The 23,122-nt window shown below is 43.5% G+C and overlaps 2 protein-coding genes across 2 annotated transcripts; one reads left to right on the top strand and one right to left on the bottom strand.

Moving 5' to 3' along the window:
• Positions 1–1,562: 1,562 nt before the first annotated feature.
• On the top strand, positions 1,563–6,268 carry LOC122864561 (zinc finger protein 2-like). The gene is made up of 2 exons (XM_044172119.1): positions 1,563–1,845; positions 3,812–6,268. The coding sequence occupies exons 1-2, from the start codon at positions 1,686–1,688 to the stop codon at positions 5,305–5,307; spliced, it is 1,656 nt and encodes a 551-aa protein (XP_044028054.1). The 5' UTR covers positions 1,563–1,685; the 3' UTR covers positions 5,308–6,268.
• Positions 6,269–17,372: 11,104 nt separating this feature from the next.
• LOC122864557 (zinc finger and SCAN domain-containing protein 22-like) lies at positions 17,373–22,867 on the bottom strand. Its single transcript, XM_044172115.1, has 2 exons — positions 22,411–22,867; positions 17,373–21,223 (listed from the first exon to the last, which is right to left on the bottom strand). The coding sequence occupies exons 1-2, from the start codon at positions 22,484–22,486 to the stop codon at positions 20,064–20,066; spliced, it is 1,236 nt and encodes a 411-aa protein (XP_044028050.1). The 5' UTR covers positions 22,487–22,867; the 3' UTR covers positions 17,373–20,063.
• Positions 22,868–23,122: the final 255 nt, after the last annotated feature.

Below are 23,122 nucleotides of genomic sequence, written 5' to 3'. Positions count from 1 at the left end.
ATAGTGCTTCATTATCAGCTCCCAATCACATCCCATTAAATGTGTTTTCTTTTGGTCAGCGGCTTGTAAACCACGAGAGATCCAAGATTTGTTATTCGGCTGTTTGTTTTACTCGAGAAATATCATCAATCATACAGCCACATGGCCAAATTCAGTGTTTATGTTCGTAATGAATTACAATGTTGTTCTATTAAAATTAACAGAAATCTAAACACTTTCCTCTTTGGCTGTACTTTTTTTTTTTTAGACTTTGTGTGATCAACAGCAGTTAAAAATAAAGTGATAAAGAGACGAAACTGCTGCAAAAACCAGTCGCAGTGAGAGTTTTATGTTTGTGGTCCGTTAACCCGGAAATGCACTCGGGCCACCTTAATGTAATGAAGGTGAATGTGTTAGAAAAGGTGATTTTTTGGCAGCAGTTTGGTGGAGGCGGATGTTCGGGGGGAAAGATGGCGGAAATGGAGTCAGAGGAGGAATCAGAGCGCGGAATTAGAAACGAGGACTCGAGAGGATTTGAAAAGAAAAAGAAAAGGAAGAAGAGTAACTCAAGTGAATAAAGTCAGAAAGAGGAGAAGTATCTTGTCGGGACGGTCGCTGTGACACAAACAGACGGCACTTTCAAGAATCCACGTGGTCGGAAAGTTTGCAGGAGGGAAGCTCGGAGACGTCAGAGCGGTCAGGATAACAGGAAGTGGTTATCATTGACTGTGTGTCAAAGCGTCAGAGAGAGAGAGCCCTGAAGATTCATGCGTTTGGAGATCACAGCAGTGTGGACTGCTTCCCACTCGGACCAGAAGTGAAGAAGAAGAGAGCAGTAAGCGGCGTGCCGCTGACGGTGGAGGCCGAGTCACGTCGGGAGGGTGAAGGTGTGTGTGACGAGATTCAGAAAGGGGAGGAGGAGGACAGTAACTCAGTGTGTTTGACGTTTGAGGGGGAGTTACCGGAGAGAGTGGATGTAGATTATGTGTGTTACAGGGCGAGGCCGTCTGAGAGAGCTCCTCTCAGGTGTTTCTGTCCGGAGTATGGACGTGTTGCTGAGGATGAAGAGGAGGCAGGAGATGTGGGAAGGACGACTGTAACGTGGACAAAGAGGAAGCAAAGAGCCTGCACTGCGAGGGGAAACCACCATACGGGATCAGCACAGAGCCCAGAAAGAAATCAGGAAGTAAAAGTGAATAAGATCAGAGCAGAAAAGGGAAAGTTACTCTGAAGCTGCGGAGAGAATGCAGAGGAACGGTGAAATGGCGGCAGTGCAGAAGGAAAAGGAGCTGATCATCAGTGTGGACAAGAAACGATCTCTGGCATTCGTTGCCACGGTTATAAACTGTGCGGCTGAAATAAAGTGAAGTCAGAAAGGATTAAGATGGCGCTGGACGCTGCAAGAAGGTTCCTGAATGCTGTGGACACATCTGGAGAGGATCCAGATGTTACTGAGGGCCGGGTCCGGGTTAGAGAACGGACTGTGGCATGGGACTGTAAACAGTTTAAACTGTGAAGCTGTTACAATCCAGCAGGTGGCGGTAATGCACAATCAGGGACGCCAACCGCCATAAAACGCAACAGAAGAAGAAGAAGAAGGCGGATGTTCCGGTTCCGGCGGCGCGGCGCGGCGCTGCTGCCGTCTGGCGGAGCGGGAGGAGCGGCTGCAGGATCGACGCGGCTCGGTTCACATCTGGCCTCTGAAAATGTGTAAAGTCCAGATGCTGAGAGCGCTGGTGAAGCAGCGACTAACTGCGGCTGCTGAGGAGATATTTGGGCTGTTTGAAAGGACGATAGCAGAGTACGAGGAGGAGGTTGGCCGCAGACTGCTGGAGGTCCGCGTGAAGCCGGAAATAAACAGAGACGGTTTGTAGGAGCTTTTTCTACTTTACTGTGACTCCGCTGATCTGAGTAAGGAGGCCTTTAAACAAGCGGAGTGGACGGAGTCTGTTGTTTTCAGTCGTTAGTGACAGGCTAACAGCTAGCTAACAGCTAGCTAACAGCTAGCTAACAGTTAGCTAACAGCCAGCTAACAGTTAGCTAACAGCTAGCTAACAGTTAGCTAACAGCTAGCTAACAGCTAGCTAACAGTTAGCTAACAGCTAGCTTCCCGCAGCTGCGTCGAAACACGTTAACGTTCAGACCGAGGCCGGATGTTCTAGCAGTTGGGCCTTCAAAATAAAAGTCCAAAATGACAAATGAAAGCTCAACCGTTTTTTTGTTGTTGTTTTTTTCTCGTTTTATTAATATTGTCAAAGAACTTCAAAAGAAAGAAGCAAATGTGTTCTCATCCAGTATGAGGAAAAATATCAAAGGCAAATAGATTATTGTCGTTAGAATCAGGCCTTCCTTAAAGGAGGGGAATCCAACACCAAGACAAATACCACGATACAGAGTGAACAGCGACACAGCAAGTAATGTAACTAACGTTAGCTAGGTTGTGGGTTAGCAGACTGTCGCTACAGCCGCTGCTGCGAAGCTAACAGCCAGAGAGGACGAGACGGTTTCCCAGAGCCAGCACAGCAGCTCCAGACAGCGACGCTCACAACTCTCCTGCTGCTACAGCTAACATCACAACAGCAGCAGCAGATCTTAGCAAACTAGAGAGTCAGCTGACACACACATCATGGCTGAACAGCGCTGTGCGGCTCGGTCCGAGCCTCTCTGTTAGTTTCCCGTTCACAGAGCCGGGGCTGAGCACGAACACCGGAGGGTTTCAGCGCTCACGCCGAACGCACAGCTAGCGGACCGCGAGGAGAGATTCACCGAATCTGACAAAAAGACGCGTACTGGATTAGAATCGCCTTTAAATGTCTGACATTTGAAAGATAACAACTAACGGTTTATCTGCTTTTCAAAAGGGTTCCCATATTGTTATATTCATGTCATATTTCCATTTTTTTGTACATTGTTGTCAAACTCAAAGACGTAGTTCACCTGGAACAGAACAATCACGTATTAAAAGGAGTTCAGGCAGCTGCAAAGCATCTGATCCAGGACCATGTTGCTTTTACCCAGAAACCGTGACTATATTTTAACCTTGTGCACAGTGTTAATTGTCTTTTATGACTATTGATTCTATTCGGTTTTAAATCTCTTTGATTTGTCTCTTTTTGAAAGGAAATCCTTTCTGCCCATTTTTAATGTTCCTATTTCTTGCATCTGTCTTTTTAGGTATTTTAAAAAATCATTTGTAAAGCATATTGTATCGCATCTTTTTGTTTGAAATGTGGTATGTACATACGAATTCACTCATGGGGCTCATGGGTATTGTAGTATTTAGGGCCGTCCACCAAACCGACGGACAAAACCTGATTTATTTATTTTTTTTAATGTGCTAGTTAAAACTGGATGTAAACAACGAAGGATTTAAAACATTAAACAAATCATCTTTGCAAATGTTTTATGAGGAAGAAAATGCATTCAAACTTTCATCCAGACGGAAGAATCTTGATAACTATTGGATGGATTGCTTTGAAGGTTTGTACAGACGTTCATGGTTCCCAGACGATGAGTCCGACAGACGTTGGTGATCCTCTGACTTCCACGTTGGGGGCGTTTTTTTTTTTAGCGTTTCCGATATTTGTCACTTTTCCTTCTCGTGGAACAGATGTGCTTCCATTTTATCAAACGTAACAATCCGCGTGTAATGCGTGGAAACACGACCCCCCACTTCTTTTTATGAGTTTCTCTCTGGCACACTTAGTGAAGTGTAGGACTCTTGCAGCTGTAATAAATCTCAGCTGATGCTGCAGTATAGCATCATTGTAGATAAGAATGAGTATTAAGGTTTAATAATGGCTGCATGTCTGTGTTTCACCTTTAACTTCAGATGTCTGCAAATTTATTGTGAGTAAAGAAGAAGAGGTTCTCCCCGAGCAGCAGGAGTGGAGCCCCAGTCTGGACCAGGACCCAGAGCCCCCACACATTAAAGAGGAACAGGAGGAGCTCTGGATCAGTCAGGAGGGAGAGCAGCTTCGAGGGCTGGAGGAGGCCGATATCACCAAGTTCCCATTCGCTCCTGTCCCTGTGAAGAGTGAAGAAGATGAAGAGAAACCTCAGTCCTCACAGCTTCATCAAAGCCAAACTGAACAGATGGAAACAGGAGCTAATGGAGAGGACTGTGGAGGACCAGGACCAGCCAGGAACTCAGATCCAGATACACATTTACAACCTGAGACTGATGATGAGACTGAAGACTCTTCTGAACCTGAGAGGAAGGGTCAGTCAGGTTTAAACTCTTTGAAAGATAACAATAGATGTAATACTGGTGAGAAACCATTTCGCTGCTCTGAGTGTGGTAAACTCTTCAGCCAAAACTCAAATCTGAAGACACACATGAGAATTCACACGGGAGAGAAACCGTTCAGCTGCTCACTTTGCGGTAAAAGATTTATACAAAAGGCTCACATGACACAACACATGGCACGTCACACGGGGGAGAAACTATTCAGCTGCAGCGTTTGTGATGAAAGATTCACTTGGCTTTATCAGCTCAAAAACCACAAGTGTGTCGGTCGTCGGGCCTCACAGCTTCATCAAAACCAAACTGAACAGATGGAAACAGGAGCTGGTGGAGAGGACTGTGGAGGACCAGGACCAGCCAGGAACTCAGATCCAGATACGCATTTACAACCTGACACTGATGACAAGACTGGAGACGCTTCTGAACCAAAGACTGAAGTCCCTGTAAGCGATATTGACTTAAATAATGGCAAGAAACTGTTCAGTTGCTCCGAGTGTGGTAAAACGTTTGGCCGCAAGACGCATCTGCGGGAACACCAGAGATGTCACACAGGAGAAAAACCTTTCAGCTGTTCAATTTGCAAGAAATGTTTTTCATGGAGAAGACAGTTACAGAGACACACGAGAGTCCACACGGGGGAGAAAAGACTGAGCTGCAGTGTTTGTGACAAAATGTTCAATTGGCCTTATCAGCTCAGAATCCATCAGTGTGTTGGTGAGTCCTCACAGCTTCATCAAAGACAAACACAACCTCAGTCAGGTTTAAACTCTCTAAAAGCTCATGAAGTCCCCGTCAGCGATATGGGACGTAATACTAAGAAACAGTTTCCCTGCTCTCGGTGTGGGAAGGTATTTGGCTACAAGGACTCTCTGCTGAGACACACGAGATGTCACACAGGAGAGAAACCGTTTAGTTGCTCAGTTTGCGGGAGACGATTTAGAGAAAGGGGAAATATGGGGCAGCACATGGTCGTCCACACCGGGGAGAAACCTTTCAGCTGCAGCGTTTGTGACCAAAGATTCAGTTGGCGTAAACAGCTCAAAAAACACAAGTGTGATGGTGAGAGCAGCAGCAGTAAATGAACTTCCTGCTTTGAATTAGGTTGAATCCAAATCTCATCTCCACACCTTTTTTTGGACAACACGTTTATTAATTATTTTACTGTAACATGTTGGACTTTTATTGAACACTTATGAGACTTTAAACTATTAAAATCAGCGAGGTGCGCCCAATGACTGCAGAGTTTTGGAAATATATCACTAAAAACCTCAGAAATGATAAAAATGAATATTCCACAGGATCCCAAAGTGTGGATCCTTGTAGACTTGAACCCACTGAAACTTCATTTTACTTGCCAGTGCAGCTGGGGGAAAATGCATTTTAGTAAACTTGAAATCTGACCTCCCTCCATCCCAAAGACACTGGATCAATGAACTAACATCGTACTGTACTCTGGAGAAGATCCGATGTAAGCTAAACACCCACAATGAAGATCTGCGTGGCCTTCATAAATGCCTTAGCTCGACTCAAATGTGATGCCTGATAATTGCTGTTTTAATTTCATCTCAACTTAATTTTACTTTACATCCTAACATACTTTCAAACCGAACTTTTTTATGATTCTGTGGTTAATACTAAGTGCAACGAACCAAACCGAATACAGGGGTTCGGTGGGGGTGGGGTTGCTTGTCTTTGTTATTTTAAAGTAGTGTGCATTGTATGATTCTTGTTTTGTTTTGAGCATTACTGTTTTCTGTCCCCCCCCTCCTATTTTGTTGTTTGTATTTTGTTTTAATCAGTATCGTTGGAAAATGTTAAATACAGAACAACTCTGCTCTGCCTCTACTGTCACTAATAAAAAAATAATTACAAAAACAAAATCTGAAGTGTTCAAAGTTGAAGGGTCGTGCTTCCAGCTAGTGGGGCGCCACCGCTCTCCCCATAGGAAGACAATGGCACAGCCAGCGCAGAGCGGTTTTACCGCCGATCATGTGTGGCGGCCTTAAGGCTTCAGCCGCCCGTCACAAGAAAACTCCCACTTCATGTTTCTGTCACTGCGGCTCAGCGAGAAAACACGACGAACTGTGGAAGCGAACCACCGGATTTGTCTAACTCGGACTGCAAAGGCCTCACGATAGCTTCATATAAAGCTTTGACTGCAGAACGAGGACGGTGGATTTCTCACATCTCTTACGCTGAAATCTCTTTAAGGCCAGTACAGCAGCCAATAACCTTCGATGCACAGATGCGTGTCAGTACTGTTTTTAAGGTAGACTTGAAAAAATGTAAACTTGTCCCTTTAAGTGATCACATGATTACTCTGTGTGCTCAGAGAGCCAGTCAGACACAAGGATTTATGCCACGTTCATGTTCTTGGGATTTACAATGGTTAGAGAGACACCGAATTGTGTAGGCGCAATCAATTAAATTTGGCCATCAAATTATCAAATATAATCATAAATAATAACTATAAAGTCCTCGGGGCACCACTCTTCTTAAAGAAGAGAAATTACAGCCAATCAGTTGACTGAGTCTCATATAATACACGAAACTATCAATTTTGAACTCGGATTAATACTTAAATTAATGACCATAACCAGAATTACCACCAGTAGCTAGTACGTTGAAGGATTTGGAGTTCAACATAGAAGAGGTTGGCGGATGTGTGAGCTGTGTAGGATAAACGGTGCCAGGTTAGGAAGAGGATAGTTGCATGCAAGACCCCTGTGTCTGTGTGAACATCACTAACATCAACTTAACATGCGGCTCCCAAAATACAGTGAAAACACATCACAACAATAAAACTCAATGAGCCAAATCAAGACATATACATTCACAAAGAAACACGGCCCTGTGCTTAGCCATGTGCACTGTGAAGCTACGTGAAGCTACGTAATGCCCAGTTACAGGTTGAGTGGTTATGTTAAGTCCGTAAAGGATGAACGGTTGCTTTGAACGTGCTGCTGTTATCTGGCGGTTCCGTTGGATGAGCCAGGCGGGGAGGACCCGGTCGCTCCGTCTGTGGTTCTCCTCAAAGTCTGTTATTAAAGACCGTTGGTGCTAAACTTTGTTGGAGAAATCTTACGCAGGCTCTCGCAGCGCTGTGGTAAGAGAGAGAGTGAGAGTTCGGTGTTTCTGCTCCGAGCAGATTACACGGCGGTAACAGCTGTTGCAGCAGCGCTGGAGACGAAGCCAGGAGGAAAGAGAGCTTTCAAAAATCTATTTTTGTTTGTAGTCAATATTCTCCTAAAAAAGGGGGGGTGTGTTATATATATATATATATATATATATATATATATATATATATATATATATATATATATATATATATATATATACAACCTTTTATTTAATCAGGTCATCTCACTGAGAGCTTGTTCAGCTCAAAAGTCTGAAAACCTTCCACAGGTGTGACACTGGCCTGAGGTCAGGTGACCGTAACGGCCGCAGCATTTTATTCACATCTTTCCCTCCTCACCAAACCGCTGATTCCTCTTTTATTCAGCTTTTGTCCTGTAATTTGCCCCCGTCTGTGTGTGACAGCGTAAACAGCACGCGCCTGTCATCCACAGGGCCTTTATTTTGAAGCGTGACCCGGAAGTTGTCGCTCGCCCGTCACAGTGAGCGCGGAGCAACGTCACGCACCTTCGTACTTTCAATTAACGGAAGAAAAAGACGAAACGCGTCGGTGTCCAGTCGCTGAGCTGCGAGAGGAAGATGTCGAGACTCCAGAGTCTGAAGGTGTTTGTCAGCCAGCGGCTAACTGCGGCTGTCGAGGAGATATTCGGACATTTTGAGAGAACAATCACCGAGTATGAGGAGGAGCTGGACCGCCGCCATCGGAAAATGCTGGATGTGGTTTTAAAACCTGAAATAAAGCTGCGAAGAGCAGGTGTGTTTGCTCTCTTTCTTTCTCCTGCTGGAAACAGGTTTGCTGCTAATGTTAGCGGGGGCCCCGTGCTAAGCTAACGTTAGCTAAACCGCCCGTTAGCCGCAGCTAGCTCGTGCTAAAGAGCAGCAGCTTCACGGGAGACGGCAGGCCGACTTCAAACGACCTGAACCCGGCTGCCGTTCACACGGAGCTCCGGACAAACCGGACGCCAGCGCGGTGTCCTGGAGGCTTTAGCTCCGTTAGCTAAGCTAAGCTAAGCTAAGCTAAGCTCACATCGTCCCTAATGTGGAACTTCAGTACCAGATCATTGGTGGCTCGTAGTAGCAACTGCTAAATAATGAAGGTAGCAGATGAAGTCCTAATGATTATTATTATTACAGTGTTGTTTCATGACGCTCTTTGTGCCAATAAGGATAAATTACAGTTTTATTTATTTACTGTGGTGACTAAACGTGATCAGGTGCGACGCAACGTCTCTGACCTTTTTATTTGTTGACAGTGTCAGAGTTGTTTTATTACTGAGGTCGTAGTTGTTGGTGCTGTTGCAGCGGATCGTATTTTACCGGAAAACGTTTTGTTTTACGCCTTTTTGACAGTTGGTGGTGTTAGTTTGATGAGTGTTGCCAAGTCTCGCGAGACAAATAAGCAAACGCAGCTTTAAAAACAAGCCCGATATTAATACAGCCTGTTGATGCAAACAGGCTCATTAGAGCCTGAAACTTACTAACATGAACATTTATATCAGCTTTCCTGGTTACGCTTGTATTTCAGGGTGATGCTGACATTATCCAGTAATGATTACAATTTAAATTGACAAAATATGTGATTGTTGATAACTCACAAAGTGTGATGTAATCTGATTACATTTAGTCTGTATGGCCAGAAAATAAAGCCTGTAACGATGCTGATTTACATTTTAAAAAAATAAAACTAAGAAGAATCATGTACTCCGTTTTTAAGGTTGTCAAAAGCATCGATACTTTGATGCTTTTTCGATACCACGTGTTTAAAATGATACGATCTCCGTTAATATTACATTCGATGGTATCGAAAGTACTGAAGCTATAAAAAGATAAGCCAATCTTTAGACGGCGTTCGGCGGCCCCCAGTTTGGAGAAGCAGACAGGACCAGCAGGGAAGCAACAAAATGTATTTTAGCCACCTAAAAAAATCGGTATCGGTTTAAGTGTACGCTATATTTAGCATATTATCGCTGCTTTACCTTGCCGATGGGAAGCTGAGGCCTTGCTGCCTCGACCCGCAGCAACTAACGTGTTAAAACACCAAAGTCACACAATAACACAAACAAACAACGGTGGACCAGCAACTCCCGTGTTCTGCAAGGTAAAATGACTGTTTTTGTCAATGGAGTCTGGTGGCTTTGAAGAGAGCATATATGGATATAACGGCTTCAGTTAATCATTGCAAAGTCTGTCTGACGGCAAGGTAAAGCTGCGATAATATTCTAAATATAGCGTACACTTAAATTGATATTGACCTTTTTGGCGAAAACACGTTTTGTTGCTGCCCAAACCATCCATTACCGTTGATTTAAAAAAAAAAAAAAAAAAAAAAAAAAAAAAAAGGAATAAATCAGAGTAATCAATATTATTTGGTATAAATTAAATGCAAATCACCACCGGTAATGGCTAGGATAAAATTAAACATGTGTTTAAATTTAATTAGAACAACCAACCTATAAACTCACTGTATTAACATATTGTTTAATTACAGAGGGTACATATTTCTGAGAGAAATTCATATTAAATCTGGCCTGTAACTAGGCAGTAACCACAATAAAACATTAACATTTCATTCAGATGTATCAGAAAAATATTATTACAATTGTTTGTTTCTGAAAAATATTTTATGTGTCTCTACTTCTTGCTCATCCCGTGTCCTTTTCCTCTCAAACTGGGAGCATACTGGGACTGACCTCGTAGCTGTGTTCGTCTGAGCACAGTTTTCCCAGTGAGATCTGGGTCCTCACCTTGTCAGAGAGGCCGTGTGACGGGGTGGGGGTGGGGATGTCGATGGGGATGTCAGGTGTGCGCGACAGCAGCTCGTCCAGGTGCCCGTCCTGACTGGCGCTCAGCCTCTCCGCTGTGGGAGCGGTCGCTGGTGTTTCCCTCCTCTCCGTCAGACACCGACAGGGTCTCTGAGCTGAAGGTGGAGTAGGACTGGAAGCTGAGACGAGGTCTGCGAGGGAGCGGACGAAGAAGACAAAAAATGTTGATGCTGTTTTCATCTAGTAGTTACCTTTTTAAAGGCCGGTTCATGCCTGGTTCGCTGTTTATGATGCGGTGAATAGTCTGATTTCTTTTGTTGCACCACATGATGAAACGGCGTGAGAAGACGGGGAAGGTCGAGGTGGCAAACTATTATTTTACCTCTGTCTCGTTGGAAACTCCACTTCACTCTCAACCACCCCCTCTTGCTCTTCAGATGACTCATCGCCACCGAGAGAAGCAGTTACAGCTGTTAGTCCATCATCTTTCACGGTTTCCTTAACACAAACGCCTGCTACAGACTCGCCGGGTGGGAGTCCGCCTCTTGTTCCCTCGGCTCAGACCTCTACTCTCCGTCTGAGGCTGGATCTTTGCTGGGAGCCCCGGCAGAAGATGGGGTTCCTTCCTGGGTGTTGAGCGGTGAGCAGTGGTGGGAGGACCTATCCACTCGTCTGATCAACTGCGAGCAGACGGAGCGCGTAACATGGCCACATATTTAGAGATACATTAGAAGAACCATGTGTAACTACTATTAGTATATATGAGTATGTTATGCTTGCTTTTTTGGTTATAACCTGTAGTAATAGATTAATACATTATTAAAAAATAGATATTTAAAATGTTTTAATTATGTTTACCTTCATAAAATGTCATCGCTCTCCTCCCCTGCACCCTCCATCATCTCCCCTGTCTCCTCTCCGTCTCTGAAAACCCAAACATTGAAGCGCTGCAACACCTCCTGACCGAGTCTTCTCAGGCCGTAGCGAACGCACAGTACTCTGCTGAGAGTCTTCTGGCACATTCTGCTCCGCAGTTTGGATTTCACACGGTTCTCAGGAGCATTGCGAGAAGGGACAGCGCAAACAGGGCCAGGTGTTTAAAACACCGATCCCCACTGCTGTCCTTGTAGGTCCGAACTTCAGCCCAGAACGGTTCTGCTAGACAGTTGTCCCTTGTTTTCCACTCCTGGAAGTTGATTGCCTGATACATCCAAGGCCCCAAGATCACCTGTGCACATTTTCAGCGTGGATGCTGTGGTTTGTTCTGTGATAGAATCACTGATGGCTGAATGATACCATGGATTTCGTATTGACATTTGCTGACATTTGCTATTCTGCACCTGTCCCGGCATCTGTTCTTCATGTTTGTCTTCAGCAGTGCTGTCAAGCTTTGCCTCTCCAATAGCAACAGTCAACTGCGCCCCAAAATTAACAGAACACACGGGAAGTTGACTGGATGATCAAGTAGTTGTGAATCGGATGGAGGAATGACACTGGGTGTGATTACTCTTGAGACCAGTGTTCGGGAAAATGACGCTCCTGTATTTTCAATGCATTGCGAGTTTCGAGTTAGAACAGCTTGTTGACTCTAGGAAAGTCCGTCTGATGGGACTAAGTTGGACCAGGTCTGTTCCAGTCTGGGTCAGTTGGTGTTGACAGTCTGCAGATACAATCATATAGTGTGTGATATGTAAAGAGTCTGAAGTCTTCAGAGCCAGTCACCAGGGTTGGGTACCGTTTACATTTGAACCGGTACCAGTACTTGGAATTTGGTACCGGTAAGTTTAGTCAGTAGGTTCGACATGTTGCCCCGGCCAGCTTATGCAGTGAGTGTTTTCTGCGTTGAGTTTTGAAAAGTGTAACAACACTTGCGACCGCTTCCAGCTCGCCATTGCCCTGACTCGGCAGCCCTTTTTACACAGAGATCCCGCAATGCTGCCTTTTAAAAAAGAGTCTGCTTTGCTTTTCTACACTGAACCAAACGGCGCCGACGTAATGGCGCCCAGCGTGGGATTCAGACAGCGGAAAGAACCCCGTCAACGTAGGCGGAGCTGATCGTCATAGCGACGCTATTCCAGCAGCTGGGGAAACAACGGGAGCTTTGCTTTGGTGCTGAAAAGATGAACAGAGTCACTGCTCAGCTCGCATTCGCCGTCGCTTTTTCTTGTTCTACGCACCTGTGACTTCAACGAGCAGCAGGAGTGACGTAGTCTCGCTCTCTCTATACTTTACTCTCTCACCCAGATGTGCTACAGGTACCGAAATCTGGCACCGATTGATTTAATGTGAATCGGTACTCTGTAGTACCGATATCATTTCGTCTGCACAGAGTTTGGTACCCAGTAGCACTGTCAAAATCGGCCAAAAATGACGTTCAATTATTCGTTCTAAAAAAAAAACCCACATGGGTTCGAACCATTCGAATATCTATTTTTGCGCATTATGTCCATAAGATGGCAAACCAATACAACGAGAGACGTTGGTTGTAGGAATATTTGTTTCAACATTAATGTCTTTAATTAATTATTATGTCTTTTAAAAGGTCTTCATACCAACACATTACAAAATAAACGGACATCAGGCCGTGCTCATTTGGGTGCATATTTTCGAGATGTGCCCTCGGATTGCTAGGGCTGCAATGGTAGGCTAACTGTTGCTTACACAGCTCCGATACAACTTTATCACGAGGTTCCACAATTTTGCCGTCTACTGACCAAAATCCGAATCTCAATCAGACGCCGGGTCTGGTTTTTATAGAAGTTCTTCGGATGTATAAAACCTCTTAAAGCCCCCAGGTCGCCCACTTGAGCTACTTCTAAGCTGCTTAGATCGTGCATACAAATATACATGTCTAAACTTTTATTAATATGGACATGCTACACATCGTTAGATCAGATACATTCTCCACAATTCAATCGTTCCGTTCATTTTACTGAAACCATGAGCACCTAAGTATAGTTCATTCAGATTTACCGGCATGGTAAGCAAGAGAGACAAAACAAGTGTTGCCTCCCTAACGATACCTTTGAAGCGGCCAGAAAGTCCGAATGTGTGTCCATTCCTCAATTGTTTACTTTCCGTAAAGGTCCGCTGATCAAACGAACCAAAACGGTTTTTCATCAAAATTAATCCAAGTTGAAATAACTACGGTAACCTTCAGCTTTCATCCCTTCAGGTGGGCTGCCGGTGAAGTTTTACGGTTTTTCCAAACGGGGCTTTTTAGATTGCTTGGAGTGCAAATGACTCTCTGTGGCCGAGTTGGGTTGTGAGCTCTCTGCCATCATTACCACACGGTTGTTGTTGAACGATTCGCTCGTTTCAGCTTGACCTACATTTCATTATCAATCAATGAAAGTGACGCTGGGTGACTCCTGTCCGTCATGCATTCAGTGCAACGTGAGAACTCGCGAGGCAGACAGCCGTACCTGTAAACAAACCGCTTTACCTGAAGTTAGTTTCGTTCAGTCGGCTCCAGTTCCCTCTGTGGCCTCTACAGTCCCACACACCTCCATACAGTATCTCACCAAACTCAGCTTTTTTCCTCCTTTTTTGTTTTTTTTTCAGCACAAATGTGTCTACAAATAAACATGTTTGGCGTCCATGTTTGTTTTGGTACAAGATCACGTGACCGTTGGCGTTCTCATGGGATTTGTGGAGTCTACCTGCAGAGCTCCGTTGGTTCCTGAGTAGTGGTTCAGCGTGTTGTCTGGTGGATTTACTCAGGTTTCTGCTCCTTCCTGTCGAACACTAAAACATCTTTGTAGCTTTCAGTCTTCAGCTTTGTCCTAAACTTTAACCGCTAAGCTCTCAGCATGCTTCCTGCAGATACCTGTGCACTCGTCTGCAGGTGTGTGCGTTCTGCATACTCGCACGCTGTGCTCCTGTCCGTGCGGGAGTTGCCATGACACTGTGGGCGCTGTGGACAAATCTACAGCAAGCACACCAGCAGTGATGCCATAAATATTGTGATTGGTGGGCCGTGCACATAATTGCTTGGCGCAATGATAACTCCTATCTAAAAGTCTGTTCTGTCCTATCAACTTATAAATGAAATAACACCATTAAGGTTTTATTGTATACATATATTGTATTTTCATTTTGTAGGCAGGAAATAGACGTGTGTGTGTATATATATAATATATAGTGTAGCAGGTAACGTGAGTTCTTAAAGTGCTCCATAAACAGAAACTCCAGAACGGCACTGATCAGAACTGTAAAGGCAGCGATGTCAACTCACGTACAGCAGCTTATAAAACAACTCTGACGGAAGCAAAGCAATGCAGTGTTGTGGATGGGGGAAGCAACACAACGTATTTATATACGTATTAAACGTATCAGTTTAAGTGTACGCTATATTTTGAATACTATCGCAGCTTTACCTTTATATCAAACTGATGAGAAACTGAAGCCGTTATATCCATAAATGCTCTCTTCAAAGCCACCAGACTCCATTGACAAAAACAGTAATTTTACCTTGCAGAACACGGGAGTTGCTGGTCCACCGCTGCCTCGATCGGTTCATTTGTTTGTGTTATTGTGTGACTTTGGTGTTTTAACACGTTAGTTGCTGCGGGTCGAGGCAGCAAGGCCTCAGTTTCCCATCGGCAAGGTAAAACAGTGATAATATTCGAAATATAGCGTACACATTTTTTTTTTTTTTTTTTTTTTTTTTTAGGTGGCTAAAATACGTTTTGTTGCTTCCCGTCCACAGCAGTGCATTACTTAGCTTCCCTGCTGGTCCTGTCTGCTTCTCCAAACGTTTTAATCGCGTGGTATCGAAAAAGCATCAAAGTATCGATACTTTTGACAACTGTAGTATCCACCGGGGCAAAGTTATGTTTTCATTTAGTGTTTCTCACCGAAACACATTATTATATGTCGTGTAGCTACATTCAGACATGCACATTGTTATATATATCTATAATACTTCAACACGACTGAGGTCTGAACTGAACGTGTCACATTTAACATAAAGGCAGCAGCAGCGCAAGGTTACATACATGTCTTGTTCCACCTTCTAAGGAGCACTGTATTCAATTTGTATTGTAATTTGTGTTTAGGTCAATTTTATTTATATAACCCAAAATCACAAATGACAAATTTACTTGCAAGACAATAAAAAGACAATAAAATCAGTTTAATAAACCAGCAGATTACAAAAGATCAATCTTTATGCAGATGACGTATTTGTGTTAATAAAAAAACTGCATCATCTTAAAAAAATCATCACCCTCTATTAATCATTCTCCAAAATCTCCACTTACTCCCCTGCCTGACCTAAATCCACTATCCTCCCAGTATGTATCAGTAACTGAGATGCGACAGCCGACACAAACGCACACACACAACACCCATCACACTGCTAATATTATAGAGAGTACGGTCTACACTTGATCTATAGGGCAAGTGCAGTGAGATGTTAAGAATTGGCACTATATAAATAAAATTGAATTGTTAAAATTTCCCCTAAAAATTATCCATCCCCTTACCTGGTTTGTATTTTTTTTTTAATCAGTAATCTCATGAACATAAAATGTTATATCTAGTTTTGGTTCACATAAACTCAGGGTTTTCCACAATGTGTGAGTCTGTATTTCATTATTCTCCACAGACGTCCAGCAGCTGTCGCTGAGTAGAGAAGAGGTTCCCCTGAGCAGCAGGACTGGAGCCCCAGTCTGGACCAGGACCCAGAGCCCCACACATTAAAGAGGAGCAGGAGGAGCTCTGGACCAGTCAGGAGGGAGAGCAGCTTCGAGGGGCTGGAGGAGGCCGATATCACCAAGTTCCCATTCAGTCCTGTCCCTGTGAAGAGTGAAGAAGATGAAGAGAAACCTCAGTCCTCACAGCTTCATCAAAGCCAAACTGAACAGATGGAAACAGGAGCTGATGGAGAGGACTGTGGAGGACCAGGACCAGCCAGGAACTCGGATCCAGATACACATTTACAACCTGACACTGATGACAAGACTTCACACTCTGCTGAATCCGAGACTGAAATCAGTGATGATGGTTGGAAGGAGACGAGAGAACCTCAGTCAGGTTTAAACTCTCTGAAAAATAATGAAGTCCCTGTAAGTGATGTCAAATGTAATGCTGTCAAAAAGTCATTTATCTGTTGTGAATGTGGTAGAAAATTTGGTCGCAAGGACAGTCTGCGGAGACACATGAGGTTTCACACGGGAGAGAAACCATATAGTTGCTCAGTTTGTGGTAAAAGATTTTCTCAGAGGCCAAACTTAATTCGTCACATGAGATGTCACTCTGGAGAAAAACCTTTCAGCTGCTCATTTTGTGACACAAGTTTTGCTGTGCGTAGCGCTTTGGTAAATCACATGAGAATCCACACTGGGGAGAAACCATTTAGTTGCTTATACTGTGACAAAAGTTTTACACAAAAGGGAGGTCTGAAGAAACACATGACAGTCCACACTGGAGAGAAACCATACAGCTGCCCAGTGTGTGATAAAAGTTTTTCTCAAAAGGCGAATCTGACATACCACTTCTCAGTGCACACAGGACAGAAACAGTTCAGCTGCAGTGTTTGTGACAAAAGATTCACTTGGCAGTCGCAGGTCAAGAGTCACAAGTGTGTCGGCGAGAGCAGCAGCAGTAACTGAAGCTGATTCAGCTGTAATAAACACTGAAGCAACTGAGAAACTTTCTGCTTTGAATTTCTTACTTCCCGCCTCAAAGTGTTGCGTTAGTTGAGTTAAGAGCAACGTGGAACAATTTGGAATATGAATATTAAGACAGGAAGGTCTAGTAATACTTGAGACTGATTTCACTGCACACGGCAGTTTCGTGAGCTAAGATTAAGAACGCTGACAGTACTATAGGGGTTTATAGTACTATGTTAGTGATGTTTTGACATGTAAGTGGAAATGTATTCGGCACTGAGAGTTGATATTTATGGAAAATAAATGTTCGTTGAGAAATAAGTTTTGACTCCTTGTTTTCTGTTTGTCAGATTTGACCAGAAACCCATAGGACATCTTTACTTGTTCTATATAGCACCGTTTCAAAATTAGCATCACAGCTAAAAGCTGATACATCCGTTATATTAAATCAGCATAATGTTTTCCAGACTGTACTATGGCCAGTGTTACGCAATAATATACGGTAATCCTTAAAAAGAAGTGTAGTTTTCATGCGCTGCAAACGATAAAATACAAAAAACGTATTTAGGTTGTGAAACTGATTTGGGGTTTAATTATTTAATATATCTTTATGAAAGTAAAGAAGTAAAATTATGCATAAACAATCCTTTATTTTGAATGATTGACATTCAGTAAGTAATGGCATAACAATACAATACAAACAACTTTATTAATCCCTCTAGGGGCAATTTGTTTGGAGCAGCTTGTTGTACACAAATCCCAGAAACATACAAACAAACAAATGATACAAGGGAGCTAAATGTGGAATATAATCTATAGAAAGTATTGATCAATAAACCTGATACTTGAACTGTGTTTCTGTCTGTCCCGTCCAGAGCGACGTCCTCGTGTTTTAAAGTGGATCTGAGTTTTTTTCCTTCTGCTGCATTTTCATATCTGCTCAGTGTGAAATTTGAAATGTTGTTGCTAATCTGATAGATGCTAACATGCTAACGCCAACATATAGGCCTGTTTGTGATGTCAGCTGCAGGTCGGTGCTGCTGTTCTCTACAGACACGTCTGTTAGCCTGTATCTGTTCACATGCAGTCAGACTGTCCCGTCAGAGCAGCCGAACCAGCAGTCAGCAGCTCCTGTCTGCAGTGGACCCGTGGACGGACAGACAGCTGTCTCTGGATCACTGTGAGACTGAAGGAAACTTAGAAACAGCAGGATTCTCAGGCAGGTTCTGCAGCAGGTTTCTTCTCTGGTGTCTAAGTGGATTTCTGGAGGTTTATTCTGGACGGACGTCAGAGAGACGATCTCTTCTGGAAGTGTGAGTCACGCTGAACGATTCAATGTGAGTTTCATGTCTGAGAGTTCAGACCTGACGGAGTTACGACTCTGAGAACGAGGATCTTTGACTCGGATCCACCTCCTGCAGTATCTTTGCCTCCCCTTCAGCTCTCTGGCGCCCCCCCGAGGAGGCTTCAGTCTTTCTCTTCTGTCAGAAACACAGCCGCTCTGATGGTTCATTACTGTTGGATGTGAGAGACAGAGAAAAGCAGGAATTTGCTTTTAAACATGCTTTACTAGACGCCATCTTGTTTATGGAAAGCCGATGAGGATGACTACAACGTCAGTGTGTGTCTGTTTCCGCCGGTGAAATGTGAGGAAATAAAGATGGGGGTTTCTCCCCCACCCCCCCACACTTTATTGAATCCAGAAGTTCAAACAGGCATCTGTAGAACATATTAGTTCATTACAATACAACTGAGAACATGACTGCCACAAATACTGATAAAAGCAAATAATTTTAAAATAATCAAAATAAATCTCAGTGTGAGAGAAGGGATCACTTGAACACAATTCTAGGGAGTCAAGTAGTTTTAATGAATTCTTACTATTAATATATCTCAGGGAGTTTAAAAAGACGGTCAGTTCGTTTTTAAATGCTTCAAAAACAGGAGATCTACATTTGTGTAAATAATATTTTGCCAGCAGAATCAGACATTCAACCTTTCTGTCCTGTACAGAAATTTCAAAACTACTGTTACAATATTGGAAAGCTGAGATGTTGCTTTTAGAGCGCTGTTCAACTTCGGTATTCAATAAAGTGAGGGGAAAGAAGTTAATAAAAAGAGAAAACACAACTTTATTACCTTATTTCACCGCCGTAAACAGACGCACTCTGGCGTTGTAGTCACCGTACAGGATGACGTTCAAATCAGCACATGTGTGCGGCGTTTATAAACATACGTATATAAAACTGTATCAACACGTATAAACAGGGTGGCCGCGGGTCCTTAAAAACCTTAAACCTGTTATGCTCATTTTCAGCTCTGTATTTTTATTCTGGGACTCGAGTCGCTTTGCATTATTCACAGTTAAAAACCCGTATTCATCTTCTACCGGCCCTCAGGTCGTCCTCTGTCTGAAACAAGCCGTTTTAGCTCCTGTCTCTTTAAGGACAAATATATACTTTTCACACTAATAAACGTATTTGGACAAATGTTCAACTCAAACAGTTACCGTCATTTTATAATACTGAACTGACGCTATATGTATTTAGTCAGAAGACTGCGCCTATAGTTTCACATTTGATGTTTATTTTTATTGCAAAATTGGTCTTAAATTTAACTTGTAGACACCGTGACAAAACCTCGGCTGGCAGAGAAAAGGAGACGAATAATAATGACCTCATCGACCTTCCACGATCACTTTGTTTACGTTCAAACTAAAAATCCAAAAGCTTTACAACCTGTGAAGATGGAGACACCCTGTGTCGCCTGAAACATCTGCAGCAGTAAAATGCAACACACACATGAATGCAGCAGGAATATGAATCCAGAAACATCAGATATAATAAAACACTGACAGGAAGCGTTTTACTGCACAGGGACGACTTTTACTGTCAGACGTTAAGTACATTTAGCAAACCAGATATAACATGTTAGTCAGTGAGCTTTAGAGATGCTGGTAGGTGGATTTTATTTTACTTTGGACAGACAGGCTAGCTGTTTCCCTCTGTTTCCAGTCTTTATGCTAAGCTAGGCTAATCACGTCCCGACTCCAGCTCTGCAACTAACACACAGACATTAATAACCATCTTCTCATCTCACTCTCAGAAAGAAAGCAAATGTTTATTTCCCAAAATGCTAAAAATACTCCTTTAAGAAACAAAAAGTGAACAAGAGTTAAAATAAGAAGTAACAATGTGTTACAGTGAAACAGTACTTTTGAAACTGTGCCATATTGTTCGGTCCACTTTAAGACATCTTCAGTGTTTTTGGTCAAATCTGATCAACAGAAAACAGGAAATAAACGATTTCTCAATGATCGGGTTATAGATTCTTACACGTCCATGTTGTTCTCACACTCCGAGGTGGGCAGTAAGAAAGTTTCTCAGTTGCTTTAATGTTTAATTTCCGCTCCACGGCTTCATTTATTGCCGCCGCCCTCGCAAACACACTCGTGTCTTTTAAACTGAGACTGCCAAGTGAAGCTTTTGTCACAAACGCCGCAGCTGAACGGTTTCTCCCAGTGTGAGCCGTCATGTGTCGCGTCAGATGTCCCTTTCGTGAGAATCTCTTACCACAAACTGAACACGTAAAAGGTTTGACCCCCGTGTGGGTTCTCATGTGCTGAACCAAAGTGTGACGCTGAGTGAAACTCGTGTTACAAACTGAGCAGGAAAAAGGTTTTTCTCCTGTATGAATTCTGAAGTGTGCAACCAAATCTGAGCGCTGCCTGAATCTCTTACTGCAAAGTGAGCAGCTGAATGGTTTCTCCCCGGTGTGAACTCTCATGTGCTTATCCAATGACCAACCGTGGCTGAAACTCGTGTTACAAACGGAACAGCTGAAAGGTTTTTCTCCCGAATGACATCTCATGTGAGCAACCAAGTGCTCCCTCCGATTGAAACTTTTATTGCAAAATGAGCAGCTGAACGGTTTCTCCCCTGTGTGAACTCTCAGGTGCCTCTTCAGATTTGTCTTGTGGCCAAATGTTTTGCCGCATTCGGAGCAGATAAAAGATTCTTTGTCAGTGTTACTTAGATTGTTTATAACAGAGTTTAGACCTGACCGAGGTTCTCTGGTCTCCTCCCAACCATCATCACTGTCTTCAGTCTCAGAAGAGTCTTCAGTGTCAGGTTGTAAATGTGTATCTGGATCAGAGTTCCTGGCTGGTCCTGGTCCTCCACAGTCCTCTCCATCAGCTCCTGTTTCCATCTGTTCAGTTTGGCTTTGATGAAGCTGTGAGGACTGAGGTTTCTCTTCATCTTCTTCACTCTTCACAGGGACAGGAGTGAATGGGAACTTGGTGATATCGGCCTCCTCCAGCCCTCGGAGCTGCTCTCCCTCCTGACTGGTCCAGAGCTCCTCCTGCTCCTCTTTAATGTGTGGGGGCTCTGGGTCCTGGTCCAGACTGGGGCTCCAGTCCTGCTGCTCAGGGGGAACCTCTTCTTTCCTCAGCGACAGCTGCTGGACGTCTGCAGGACACACTGAAAGACAGAAACACATTGAGGAACTTTAAATGTGACTTTCCCAGTTCACTTCCAGCAGGCGCCTCAGAGGCCTCCGGACCAGGACCAGCAGACTGAGAAACAGCTTCTTTCCCCAGAGCTGTCTTCCTGCTGAGCTCTGCCCCCTCATACACCTTAACTTAAATGCTGCTATATTGTTTTTGCTACATGTACCACATGTTCATTTGCACTACCGGACTATTTATTTATACATATACTGATTATTGCACTGCTGTTCTGCCCGGTCCAGTCCAGTACTGCACAGATCTATCAGTATACTTCTGTTTATAGTAACGCCATCTGTATATAATGTCCACAGCACCACTTGTAAAACATTTTCACAATACTGCTCTGTCCTGCTCTGCTTACCGCTCTTCTGGTTGGACCTGAACTGCGTTTCGTTGCCTCGTACTCGTAAATGTGTAACGACAATAAAGTTGAATCAAATCTAAATGCCAAAAAATGAAATCAGCTGCTATTTATTATTCATGGCCACCTTTGTCCTCATACATTTAGCATTTAAGGAAAATGTTTATGTTGTGTTTTTTTCTATTTGTGGGGACTTTTTATGTATTATATGACAGGAAATGGGGGTCTCTCGGGCCTACTGTATTCAAAATGCAAATATCACAATCTAATTTTTTAATCATTTAAATTTAAACTTCGACCTCAGCCTAAAAAAATACCAGCATCATGGGCTATAAAAAATAAAACAATTATGCTAATGTCTACGAAGGACTTTGTCTTGAAATCACCATAAAATGATTCATGAATTTATTACATCTGCACACACCCAGATCTTTCTCATCTTCAGACTCCACGGCTCCCTCTGGAGACACTAAAGGCTTTATACTACTTTATTAAATATGTAGTAGAACTCCCCAACACCTGGAAACACCTGGAAAAACCTGGAAACAGTTCCCCTTTAAACATCGGAAAGGACTGAAATCACTCGATACTTTTATTGTGAAATCCGGATATAGTCCGGATGCGCACTTCAGTCTGTTCTTCTCTTCAGTGTTAACGCTAATGATGCTAATAGCTCATAGTGTCTTTTATCGCTGTGAGAGTCTGTTTACGGTAACAGCTGTTTGTTGAATGCGAGAAAAGAAGCGAAATAAAGTCACAAACGGAAACATTTAACCGTTTCAGCGCCGTTAAGTTACCGTAAAGCTGAGAATACGGCCGCCCTCCTGTTAGTCGCTGCTTCACCAGCGCTCTCAGCATCTGGACTTCAGACATTTTCACACAATGACGCCAACTTTTCCTCCACAAACTCCGTCAGAAACGCTGTTTGCTCTCCGTCAAACAGCCGCTCTGACCGGCGCTGCTGCAGCTAGCATGCTAAGCTAACTCCCGTCCCCGGCGCTCTGGCTGCAGCTAGCATGCTAAGCTAACTCCCGTCCCCGGCGCTCTGGCGGCAGCTAGCATGCTAAGCTAACTCCCGTAGCTCTGTAGGCTACCGGGAGATGAGTCAGAGGTGAAACCTTCAGCACAGAGTCCGTTCAGACGGGTTTATCCGGACACACAGAGGCTCTTCCTCAACACAACAACGGGACTCGAGCGATGAAGCTAAACACACCGGACGCCATTTTGCTCAAATAGTGTGAAGTTAGCAACAATGAAGAAGCTTCCGGGGAAGTTACTGAGCTTCAAAATAAAAGTCCAGAATGTGTTTTTTTTTTTTTAAATATTTATTTCCAAACCATACAGGCTTATTAAACATTCAATATGTCAAGTAGAGCAACAATTGAACAAAAATGATTAATGATTAAAATACACTTTTTAAAGAACAACGTGCGTTGAGCTTGAAGGTTCACTCCTGAACTTGGAAACAGGAGCTTGAACATTTCTCAACACATGGTCCAAATAATTTGA

The sequence above is a fragment of the Siniperca chuatsi genome, linkage group LG17 (assembly GCF_020085105.1).
Source record: "Siniperca chuatsi isolate FFG_IHB_CAS linkage group LG17, ASM2008510v1, whole genome shotgun sequence".
NCBI lineage: Eukaryota > Metazoa > Chordata > Actinopteri > Centrarchiformes > Sinipercidae > Siniperca > Siniperca chuatsi.
This window is presented reverse-complemented; position numbering and strand designations above follow the sequence as displayed.

Excerpts from the sequence above, each read along its gene's own strand:
- LOC122864561 (XM_044172119.1), top strand. The coding sequence starts at position 1,686 with ATGTGTAAAGTCCAGATGCTGAGAGCGCTGGTGAAGCAGCGACTAACT. Across the intron at positions 1,846-3,811 it reads GCCGGAAATAAACAGAGACG|ATGTCTGCAAATTTATTGTG; the intron begins GTTTGTAGGAGC and ends CTTTAACTTCAG.
- LOC122864557 (XM_044172115.1), bottom strand. The coding sequence starts at position 22,486 with ATGTCTGAAGTCCAGATGCTGAGAGCGCTGGTGAAGCAGCGACTAACA. Across the intron at positions 21,224-22,410 it reads GCCGTATTCTCAGCTTTACG|TGTGTCCTGCAGACGTCCAG; the intron begins GTAACTTAACGG and ends TCTGTCTTTCAG.